The sequence below is a fragment of the Cavia porcellus genome, unplaced genomic scaffold (genome assembly GCF_034190915.1).
Source record: "Cavia porcellus strain 051 isolate PalLab524CR breed Dunkin Hartley unplaced genomic scaffold, mCavPor4.1 scaffold_10, whole genome shotgun sequence".
Lineage (NCBI taxonomy): Eukaryota > Metazoa > Chordata > Mammalia > Rodentia > Caviidae > Cavia > Cavia porcellus.
In genome coordinates, this window is record NW_026947493.1 from 35,105,709 (window position 1) to 35,118,149 (window position 12,441).

General features: G+C 45.1%; 1 protein-coding gene across 6 annotated transcripts in view; it reads left to right on the forward strand.

Moving 5' to 3' along the window:
• The window catches only part of Cacna2d3 (calcium voltage-gated channel auxiliary subunit alpha2delta 3), an 839,385-nt gene that overhangs the window by 617,055 nt on the left and 209,889 nt on the right, over nt 1-12,441 (forward strand). For all 6 annotated transcript variants that reach the window (XR_010050128.1, XM_063257292.1, XM_063257291.1 and 3 more), the window contains one exon: nt 3,187-3,261. Coding sequence is in view for 5 of the 6 variants with exons in the window: in XM_063257292.1 (XP_063113362.1) it covers nt 3,187-3,261 (75 nt within the window). In the remaining variant the exon portion in view is untranslated. The remainder of the gene's footprint in view (nt 1-3,186; nt 3,262-12,441) is intronic.

Sequence of the window (12,441 nt, forward strand, 5' to 3'; positions counted from 1 at the left end):
AGGTTTTCTGGATGAACTAGGAGATAGCAGAGTGAAGTCTTATGTGTCTTAGGTACATGCACCTTTACCGAGCTCCGGCGGTGTGGGCTGGCCTTGTGCTAGGGCCGCAGAAGTCCAGGTGCTCCTTCCCATGGAGAGCTCACGCTTGCAGAAGAGATGTCACCTTCCAGAACCAGGCAGAAGAAGGAAGGAGAATTGCCTGAGGTCAAGAAGCAACAAAGTATAGATGTAGTGTTTGTGTGCAATATTGTAGAAATTAAAACAGAAAAAAAGAAAAAAAAACATGCCGAAAGTAGAAATGAAAAAAAAAAAAAAAAAGATGCTGAAAGTTTAAAGAAACAAGGTGTGAAGGAAAGGACGGACCAAAACAAAGGTCAGGGACATTTTATCTCTCAGGAGGTGATCCTCAGGCTGAGGGGATAAGGCAGGCAAGGGCACGGCAGGCAGCTGGCGTGGGCAGGGAGGAGAGGTCTGGGTGAGAGGTGCTGTGGTGGCTGCTGCTGCTGTGCACCCTAAGAGGCGCCGGGGAGGGGGAGAAGCCAGTGCGGTGTGTAGGTGAGACCTGAAGGACAGGCTTAGGGAGCCTCATGCATGACGAGGCTTCCATGGCTTTTGCACAGAGGGCCAGGGCCATGTGGCCAGGGTGCCTTTCATCAGCCCTGGGAAGCAGTTGGCACCATCGTAGAAACCTGCCGAGCTAAAGTGGTGGTCAGCTGGGGAGGCAGAGTGAATCTGAGAAATATCTGGGGAAAAACTGGCAGAAGTTAGTGATTACTCAGATCAAAAGATTGGGGATGGAAGAGAAAAAAGAGACAAGGGTGCTGAGCGGTGGTCACCCACCAGCTGGTCTCTTGTACTGCCCCAGAGCAGAGAGCCTGAGGTGCGGGAGATGTGGACTCAAGTGCACATGGGTGATGGTGGAGAGTGAAGATGGACAGGGCCACGAGAGGCAGTCCTTGAGGGATGAGCAAAGAGGATCCTTAGGAGGAGGAAGGGGATTGAGGGAGGACCGGAGGACAAAGCAGAGGGTTAAGAAAACAAGGAAGATTGAGCAGAGAGAGGCAGGGTAGTGGAAGGCCCCTGGGAACTATTGAGAAAAAAATCGTAGTGGCATCTTGGGAGGTGGCAGGAGGCGAAAGGCAGAGTCCACTAGGTTGAAGGAAAAAGGGCAAGAGGGAAACAGGGGTGACAGGTGGGCTCTGAAGAGGACATTGGGGTGGACGGTCCATGCTCCTGCATTCCACAGGAGGAAGCAAAATGCTGAGTTGAGCTGGGAAGATTCTGCACTAAATTCAGAAGTGCTCCTTGTCTCTTCCTCCTCCTCTTCCTTCTCCTGTTCCATCGCCCTCCATGCCAAACGCCCTGCTATGTATTTTGACCACTTTGACTTTATCCTCATGGACCATATATTCTGGCAGGAGGAAGCACACATTAAATAATAAAAGGTCTTGATGGACACCTTGATTGTTTATAATCCACCTAACACATGATTGAGCTTAACACTTTTATAAATGCTACATAGGAAAACTACAGTGTATTAAGGGGAGTCCTACCTTCTTTTGAGACTCACAAGCAAAACAAGAAGAAACAAAGTCATGTACATTAGAACATGCTGAATGTTTGGCTGACTATATAAAAAATAGTTTGGCTTGATGTTGTTTGAATTTCCAATCAAAGACCATTTTTTGCCTTTAATAGAAAAAGTCAAACTCTCAGAGTCCTTTTTGACCCCTCCAGCCCATGTCAAACCGGGACGTAATAATAGTAATTAATGCAATGTTGACTGTGTCTGACATTTTTCCAAGAGACAAGATGAAAGGGACGATACCCATCTCAAAGGATAGGAAATCTCTGGTTTATCTTTCGCAACATAATGAAATATATTTTTATCATTAGAATCAAGTAGAATCTTATTAAGACTTGCTGTGCAAGGTAACTCTGGAGGAAATGTCGGTTGCCCTTGACGACGGTGTGCATATTTGCTTTATGTAATGCAACGGAAACTTTTAATTGCTGGTGTTAAATTCTCTGAAGTTAATTTCACATCACCTTGACGTTAAGCTAACAAGCAGACAGGGTCACTCCTGGTTTGTAAATGGTGTTGTCTGAATCATTTAATAGTATCATATTCAAGAAGGTGAGTGCAGAAAATTTAAAGAAAAATAACAATGAGAGATCAGAACTGTGAAATAACTTCTCAGAAAAAAACTACAGGTTTTTGTTTTTGTTTTTTGCCTCTTCCTTTTCATTGCTCGGGCAAAAGTGGGTTGCATTTTCTTTTTCTTTTCTGAGAAAGATCAGTATGGGTTTTATGCCAGAGGCTATTTTAATACGTAAATGATTTGTAGGTAAATTTATTGTAGCCAATGGGTGCAGTCAACTGTGTAATAGAAATATTGTCAAAAGACTGAGATTATTATTTAAATAAGTGCAGTGTTAAATTTGATTACATGCTTTTTAAAGCTAATAAAATATTTCACTGCTCACAAACTATTTCTTATAGTCCCATTTGGTCAGAAAACATAAATTAAGTGAGGCTCTGCATAGAAAATTACCCTGGCTTTGTGTCGATGGACACATGCATGGAAAAGGTTGGCGGCACATGGTTTAAAGACCAAAGGACATGAAGAAGCTGACACGCTCCCATGTAAGCTGGCAGAGACACTTTTATCCTCAAAGAATTATGAAAAATGACAGCCCTGGAGAGGCCATGTTTGAGGTGGCTTCTGTGGGCCTGGAACTTGAGGAAGCCTGGAAGTGAAGTAGTGTGAAAAATCGCTCTTCCTTACTTTGGGTAGAATAGAGATGCCCGATTTTAAAAGTTCTGTTCTGAGGACATAAGTCATTTCCAGAAACAGTAGCGAGAAATAGTAGTTCCAGAAACAGTAGTTTGTTTGTTTAAAGTAATTGTTTTTGTTTTAAATAATCTGAAATAAAGCCTTTGGATGCTAATGTAGGCTGTGACATTTTAAATTGTACTGTTTGCCCAGCTTACCCAGTGACAGGTCTTCATTTCCAGCAAATGTCAAGGATCAGTGCCTTGCATTCATTTTAATGAAATATTGTGCTGATAAGGGTTATGAATGCCAGGTTTAAGCTGTAAATTACTAAATGCCAGGCTGCTTCATGCTCTGTGAATTCAGCAGGGAGCAGGCTAATGAAGGTTTCTCTCGCTTCCTCTTGCAGTTAGGGATTCACGGTTATGCCTTTGCAATCACGAATAATGGATACATCCTGACGCATCCAGAACTCAGGCCACTGGTAAGAAAAATACACCTTTCTGTTTCTCCTCTTAGGATTTTTAAGCGATTTTCTTCAGTTCTACAATAATGACACATTATAGCAATTTTCACTTTAAAGCTACTCAATTCATCTAATATTATAAATGTTGTTTTAACAGCTTATACATCAATACACAATATATCAATAATGTAAGATAAGTATATTTTCTACCATACTTTTATATATAAAAGCATTTATCTCCAAGTATCTTAGTTACTTATTTCAATAAATATCTGTAAATATTTGGCAATGTTTTATTTAACTCTTGACATCCATTATAATAGGCACTTTTATATAATAAATTAACTCACACTCCAGCCCTAAACTACTTGTGCAAGTCACACTTGGTGTAACAAATTAGAAAACAAGATCTGTGAATAAGATCTCTTCATCACAGGAGGATTTGCCCCGAATTATTCATAGTGCTTTCAATTCCTTCTGCTCAGAGTGGAAATAGTTGAGACTGTATCCATTTCCTACCCCAGTTGGTGTTAGGTGACCTGCTGTATAGACCACTTTCTTTCCTTCAACGTCTTTGTTAATGTCTCTAAGAGTGGGCCTTGGCACATCCAGGAGAGCTGCGACCTCCTCAACCCTGACCCCCAAGTAAATGCTGCCCAAATCCCTTTGTTTAGAGCAGTGAGGACTCTGAGATGGCAACCAAAATTGTCAGGAAGGGGCCCTCATCTGCAGCAGTATCTGCTCTGGACTCTGGAGGGGCAGCAAGTGGACACCTGCTTGTGTTCCTTGACCAATTGCAATATATTGCAAAAAGGACATCCTTTTAGTTCAGTGCATATTTATTTAATTTTAAAGAAGATATAAAAGTATACAGAGCAATATAGTGAGCACTGCTTTTCAAGTTCAGAAAGCATAGATCATTTTCTCTAGCAATGTGCGGACTCACAAATACACATACACGTGCATGTACGTAAATGCACATGTAGTCAGCCTCACACGTATTTTTCCTTTTCATCAGAATCAGAAAATAGCAGCAGGGCCTGCTATGCAAATGTGTGCTGGCAAAGTGTTGTGGGGGACCAATTGGCTCCTTTCTTGCATCATTGTTTAGAAACAGTTCATGTGGGAGTTCCATCATCATCCAACTTTGCTCTAATCGCCCTGGTATTAATGGAGTCATGAGCACATCATGTGGAGCCCATATGCATGCTTTCAGATGGGACTTATGGTAATAATCCCAGAAATCTTTGTCATTATCAGAAAAGGACTGAGTTGACTAGTTAGCTAGTTCCAGTGTTAGTCAGAATTATTAAAAAGTCGGATTGAACAGTTTGTCAGGATGTTTGAGTCTAGACAGCTTATTAGTACATTACGCATCTTTAGGCAGCCCAGCTGAGGTTGTTTGTTGGGGGTCATGGAAATTCACGGTTGGCGTGGCTGAGTATGGGCTCCCAGTCCTTGCTTATTTCTAACTAGAATGGACCAGAGTCAGTGAAACAGTCATGTCTACATCTTTTGCCAGTGAATGAATTAGCTTCTTAAATACTTGTTTTTGATGGAAGGAAATGGAGCCAAAGTCACCAGGGCAGTTTCTGTCTCTCTGCAGCTATAGGAATGATCATCTGCCCTCTGCACATTCTATTCCCAGTATTTGCCTAGGTTTCCTGCTTTCTGGATCTGCAGCGTGACCCATTTGCACCTCGTCAAGCTGATGTACTTTCCAGAGTTGTGGCCACTGTAAGGGTAGCTGAGAAACTCCTAGAAAAGCAGGTCAACCGAGCTGACAGTATGCATCTTCTGGTGGTATAAGGTCCTTCAGATCCAAGTCACTTCTGTTATGATCACTGCTTAAACCCTGAACTCAGAGGTTTCATCAAAAGCCAGGGTCAAATGTCCTGGGGTGATCTAAGAAAATGTCCCACATCTTACTTGTAAAAACCAGTGATAGGAAAGTCACAGTCTATACATGATAAGAACATTAGGAATGGTCAGGCCAGTGTGCCATCTGTCTTACTCATGTTTCTAGATATGATGCCATCAGATGTTTAAGAGAGATTATGAGCGATACCAGCCAATGAGGACGTCATGCATTAACTCATCTTCAATATGACAGATAAGTATCTACTGACTCTGCTTTGAGTTTTGCATTTCTGAATAGAACTCAACTATAGTTAAGCATCAGACAGGTTAATTCCTAGTCATACCATACACAGGGCTGTCATCTTGGACAAGTCACACAGCTTTCTCTGAGCATCTTTTTTCTCTGCTTATCCTTCTATAATGAGAGTGTGGACACCAAAGCGTGGTTAGAGGAAATAAAATAATGTGAGCCAAGAATCTGGGAGAGCACATGATGTGCTGTTGCACCGGGGCATTGTGATTATTCTTGCTTCTGTTCATCTGTGCTCAACCACTAAGGAAGATGCAGGGGTGATGGAGGCTCAGTGGGATCTGAAGAACACATTTGGATCATTCGGTTGGTTCAGCTTCTTATGATGAGCATTAACAAGAGACTGACAGTGTGGTGTACACAGGCATGTATGCACGCGCACATGTGCTCTTAAAGTTTTCTTTGTTTGTTTGTATGGAGCAGTCTTGGCCTCCTCTGGCTTAGAAGACAGTGACGTTATATGTAAGCCCTGCCATACGAGGAAAGCAAAGTTTTCTGCTTTTGTATCTGAGAGTAACAACAAAAACTAGACTAGAAGCCATAGAAGCTGAAGATCAGCCTTCAGAGATGTGCCAGGCTCTGGCAGGTTGTTATTCTTCTCTATTTTATTCACATTTCTGAATTTCCTCTCCTCCTTCCTACTAGTCCATGTAGGACTTACTAGGGACTCAAAAGATAAGTGAAGGAAAGAACCCTTCAAAGTCACCATTTTCATTGTCATTTACCTTGGATTCCTCTGGAGGGTGTCAGTGGCATCTACATTTCCACTAGCGACCCAGTATCTGTGCTGGGTGCATGTCCACCCTGACCAGACCATGCAGCACAGCTGCCCCGAGCTTCCCAGGCTGGCTCAGGCAAGAATCTTTCAGGCACTGCCATATAATGTGATCCTTATTTTAAGAGGACACCCGATTGTTTCTGGCGAGGATGGTGGGTGTGTGGGTGAGGTTGTGATCAGTGTGTGGGCTATGGAGCAGGCTCACTTACAAAACTCGTGTTTCATCTCTATCTGCCACTGAGGTGGTTTCTGGCCCAGCAGAGGAAAGAAGTGGGTTTCTCTGAAGCACAATGCCAATATCTTTGTAATTTGTCCAGTGAAATCGTTCCCCCAAACTTCATGTTTGGCTTGGTTTTATCCAGTATTTTCTTTCATCTTGTATGAGTTGGGTGTGAATAATGAAGTATCCACAAAAACAGCTCAGACACAGACTTATTCAGCAGACTCACTTGGGTTTAGCTGGCCATGCTGCTGGAGTAATACTGTCCTGTGATAATGGGCTCTCCTCTGTCCTGCTCTGAGTATTTTTCAACCACTCTGCTTCCCACCATTTTGTGACCTCCTGATAGATTCACTGATGCTGATTCAACAAGCCTTTGCCAGGTTCCTAGTGTACCCAATCCTGCATTGGACTGTGCACTGAGGTAGCCTGCCATCCTTCAGTGGCTGTGGGACCCTTCCAGAGGGATCCCACATCTCTTCTTTGGGTGGGGAATGGAACCCTAGCTCAAGGGGGATTAATGTTGGACCTGGATAAATGCTTCTTATATAGTTAATGTTGATTTGAATATTTTTGCTTGCTCTTTCCCATTCTCTAGCTGATTGAGGACACAGCTTCTGTCTACATTTCACTTTCTTGCTCTTTGTCTTTGAGTACTTTATGGCTCTTTCGCAGAGCACAGAGGCTTGAGTGTGTCTTTCTTTGCTCAGCGGATGGGGAGAGGAAGGACTCAGAATCACTCTTGTTGGGACTCTGATGATCTCTCTGTCCTTCCCTTTGAAAAGAAAAGTATATCAAAGTCGATTTCCTCCTCTGGAGGAGGCCTGGAATGTAAATGAAACCAGCCAAACCTCCAAGAGCACACAAAGCTGGTTCCCTTCCAGCAGCCACAGCAGTGACAGTGTTCCATGAAGACGAGCCATGGCAAATTTTAGGTCTCATTTCTACAAAGCCCATATAGAAAACTGCCCAAAGCTGTCTGCATGCTCAGTAGGTGGGGGGAAATACTGGAAGGATTCTATTCTAGGTGAAAATGTGCTCCTCACATGGCCCACTGTTCTATGAGATGGGATACAGGATTAATGGAGAGGAATTTACACTTATTTACTCAACATTCCATGGATGCCCTCTATGTTCTGGACCTGATCAAGCTCCTGGAGAAGTTATTCTAATGTGCCCAAGGCAAGGAAGGCACGATCTACTAGCGTGGAGAAGACATCAGTACTTGTAAGGAACTTGCAACAGTGAGGAAGGTGCATCTTTTGTTTCTTTGTTGTTATTGCTATGGATCTTAGGATGCTTTTCCTACATTCACTAATTCCTTTTATGGGACAGGCATTGTTTCCCTGCATTAGTGCTCTTAATCATTAGCTAACGGAATAGGAAACCTAAGGCACATGAGCCCTGGACTGACTCAGAGATTCAGAGAAGGTCAGAGGGCGGACCTGGGTGAGGCCTATATAGAAGGCAGCCTGGGGTCTCTGAGCATCAGGCTCAGGATCTGGGATTCCACGAGGAAGATAGGAATGTTTCAGGTGGGAAGCTGAGGCCGCCCATGATAGGGACTTCCCCTAGTCATACAGCTAGAAAGTGCCTGAACCAGGACCCTGATCCCATCCACTCGGATGCGCTCTGTTCAGTCTGCTGTGTTGGCTCTTCAGGAAGTGGGAGGCTGTGTGGTTGGAGGGTGGGGGTGGCCGGGAGGCCTGGTCTCTGCAGCCACATGGATGACGGGAGGCAGTGGTGGGATGGTTATAGTTAGAATCTGTCTAGACTTAGCGCTGTCCAGTAAGAACATAATGTGATCCAGAAACATGACCTGCCTCTATAATTTAAAATTTCCCAGGAGCCACATCTTAAAGAGTAAAAAAAGAAACAGGTAAAATTAAGTTTAAGAATATATGTTATCTAATCCATACATTTCCAAAATATTGATGCTTTAACGTATAACCAATGTAAAGCTTATGAATGTTACGTTCTTTTCATACCAGTCTTGGGGATCTTGGAGTGTATCCCACACTTAACAACAGACTTCAACTCAAATGCCTGTTTTAGTCCTCCAGTGCTGTATGGCAGTGCCCACCCTAATGGACAACAAAGATCTGGAGGATGCCTGGATGTTCTGGATCTCACTAGATGTAACTCATGATAGGTCTTCCTCTTCTTTAAAGTGGATTAGAACAGACCCTGCTGCCACAATTACCGCCTATCATTCGTGTTATTCTAGAAGTCTGTCTAACAGTCTGTGGTCAGTCAGCCTCCTCCACTGTGGCCACCACCCTCTCCCCAGCTGGGGACTCTTTCGCCTCCAGGGCTGGAAGTGGGAGGTTGGCATGATGGCCAGGGCAGATGGTCTGTCTCCCTGGCTTGGCCAGGAAGCTTTGAGTGTCCCAGCCATGTGAGGTCACTCCCAAACCACGTCGACTTCCTAAACCAGACCGCCACAGGGTCAGTAGGCAGAAGGCGTTAGCCGCACTGGGTGACTCTGAGCTGTCAGGTTACTCAAATCGAAATGTTCAACCATCTAAACCACTTCTGTTGTCCTGGAAAACTCAGGGTAGCTTCTAAGCATAATGGTGTCATCTTTCTAACTCATGAGAGGAGTCTCACACAGTACTGCTGGTCCAGCCCCTGGCTCTCTGCAGCCTGACCCCTGATAAACACGCCCAGCCCTCCCTGCACCACGCCTACCCCACTGTGAACACTGATTCTGCTGCTTTGTCCTCGTGAACACCCAGGCAGTTCTTTTGCTATACCTTGTTTGCTGTTGTGCATTGGTTATACCTGGCCCCCTCAGAAGATTATTGAATATGCAGACTGACATTTAGACATGATAATCAGCGTAAATGTTCTCATACTTTGTCCTCTTGCATGGAACTAAGTGGCCATTCCCATGAGTACTTACAAGTATATACTAAATCCTAATTAGAGAGTGTACATCAAACACTAGTTCAAGTAGGAGTTTAAAAGGTAGGAGCACTGTTAAAATTCTTATCTAAGTTCAGCAGCCTTAGGTCAAGCAGTGGGCCATGTGAACAGATTCTCCAGGAAATTTAGATATGAAGTTTAAAGGGAATCATTGTATGATTATGTGTTTCTGGCCCTTCTGTGCCTTTCTTGGGGACCCCCAGCTCCTTCACACTCTGGATGTGGGTGCTGGCTCCTTCCATCTGGAAGCATGTTCCAGATACACTCACTATGGCCTCTGTCTCATCCTCGGCTCGGCGTCTCAGAGAAGCATACCTTTCCTTATCACTCTTCATTCTTCGTGGCCCCTGCTCTGTTTCTTTGGGTCACTGCTCAGTCCTGGACAGTGTCTCCGTGTTTGTTCATCCCCTGTAGGACTTTGCTGCTACCCTCGAGAGTAGTCAGTTGGATGGTGCTGAATGGTACTGAGCGACAGTCTGTGTACCAGGTGCCCACAATAAATGAGTGCCAGTGCCAGACACGCTTCCATCAAACACTGACTGGTTGTCTCTGTGCCAGGTACACAGGGCTGGTCAAGCCCTCCCTTTTACCTGCTTCTGCCCTCCTGCTTGCCTGCACATGTTCATCATCTGTTCCTGTGTCAATCATGGTGCTAGCTAGTGGGGACAGAGGATGTCTCTGCTCAGAAGTTCATTGCACAAAGCAAGTCCCCAACACAAAGGGGGCCAAGGAGAGCAATGACCTCCCATAGGGACCATCTGCCTTTCCCAGGGGTGGGTGCCCTAGAATTTAGGAGGGCTTCTTGGAGGAAGTAGAGGGGGACTGCTGCCATAATTCACTCTGGGTATATTTTTTCCATGCACCGGGACCCTTACCCTCTCCCCAGGCCTGCTGACTTTAGGTAAGAGAGGCATGGTTCTTCTCTAGTTCCGGGGCCACGAATCCTACCGGTCTCAGCCTATGGGGGAATAGAAAATGGTGCTGCATCACTGGAAAGCTTCTCTGTAGTGGAACCCCTTAGACCCCATGCTGGAGGCCCTTCACCTCCTTGGCCTCTCTAAGCTGTCAGGGTGCTGGTGAATTGGAGGCGACTACCCAGTAGGTGGCGCACAGGCACTGCGGTGTGTGGTTCCACGTAGATGGCGTCTGCTGCTGGGCTTCAGAAAGGGGCCTGGGAGACCCTGCTTAGGCCTGGTCTAATCCATCCTGTGTAGTTTAAGGGAAAGAATTTCGAGATGCTTAGGAAGTACCATGCTCAGAACGGTGTGTCCTTGAAAAAGAATGTCGTGCCCCCACCTTTGAGCAAGCCTCTTTGAAATACATTGTTTGGTTAAGAGAGACCAGAGGCTGTCCTGCTGCCCTCTTGCTGAAATTGTTGAAGGCCCAGTGAGACAGTGAGAGCTGCTGGTCTGTCTGTCTGTCTGTCTGTCTGTCTGTCTCTTCGCCTTCTGTGCCTGGGGATTGAACTCAAAGCCTTTGTCCTCAGTTGTGTCCTCAGTCCTTTCTATGTATTTTTTATTTTGAGACTGTCTCATCACGTTTCTAGGTTGCCCACACTAGGCTGGCACTCGTGGTGCTCCTGCCTCCACTTCCCCGAGTGCTGAGATGCAGGTGTGCCTGGCCATGCCCACTCCGGTCTAGACTCCTGAGCAGAAGGCTGTGTCTCAAGGGGGAGACTAAAGATACCATTCAGGTGTTTAGGGTTTTTTCAGGCAGGAGCTATGTGTGGTTGTGCAAACCTCAAAAACTCCACAGTCTCTTGGTCCCTATACCATAACTAGGTACAGTTGTGCTTGGATGGTCAAGTGGATCGGTGCACGTGAAACCCATCCCACAGGTGTGTTTGGAGTGTGTACGGTGAACATTATTAGTGCCCCTGGGTGCTGGCTGTGGCGGCACTTAGGGGACCAGCAGGGAAGTTGTGCTTGCTGCCCTGGGTGCTGGGGAGGGCCCCCATGCTGAGCACCCTTGTGCCTGGACCCCATTCATGTTAGCACTACCCAGAGGGCTCACTGCATGTGAAGATGGTCAGTAGACAATAACATTTGTTTAAAATGCAATTAACTAAGTCAACATAGGAAAGAGGGAGAAAGTGCTCCCTGATAGTTCACCCAAGGATAAGCCTATGGATGATAAAAAATGAAGTAACTTAAATAAGTAAATATATGAAAAAGAATGGTCCCTGATGCTTTAGCCAAAGAATGTTACAAGTCACAAAGTAAGTTTGGATCAGTGTTAATATTTATACTGCCAAAAACAATTGACAATGCAGTTTTCGTAAAATTTAATTTATTCAATTGTGAGAAGTTGCTGCAGTTCTGAAGCTGTGTCTTCGGGTTTTCTGACGGATGTGCCTGGGTACTGGGGAGCCTCCGCAGCCTCCCTAGACTCCGTCCCTTCCTCCTCAGCAGTCAGCACTGAGGTGGCTCCTCCCTGTCCCTGCGGTGCCTGTCTGTGGGGTCACCCATGAGAATGGAAGGCTGGCTTCAAAATCTGTGCCCTTCCTCCACGTGTCACATGGGGCGAGCTGTACCCTATGTAAAACACACCAGCCTGCGTCTCTCTGTGACCTTGCTCGGGCTCCTGCAGCTGCTCCTCCCACTGTACTTCCCTGAAGAATGGGCAAAAAATTCTCTACTGCTTCTCACTTCAGAGAGCTGCACCATTTTCTTAGGTCCCCACACCCTGCCCACACTGTCATAGTAGCGTCTAAAGACCTTCCTCGCTCAGCTGTGTGGACGCTCATGTTTTCTGCTAAGGCCTAGACAAAGGTAAGAGTAGACTGAAGACTTATTTCTCTAAGCCATGAAAGAAAGAAAAAAAAAAAAAGGAGGAAAGATGCAAAGGAAAAGAGAGAGGAACGAAGGAGGGAAAAAGAAAAGGATGAGAGACATTTCTACTAGTCCCTTTATTTGTTTACTATTATTTCATTTAGGTATTTATCTCCCATTACAGTGGAGGTGGAGAATTTCCATACACCCTTCAATAAATCACCCCTTCGTTCAAGTGAATAAGAATTGATATCTGTTGCTTACAACCTAAGCAGCCTGACTGATTCAGTCATCAAATTCTTTTTTTTTTTTGGGGGGGGGGCACAGAGGG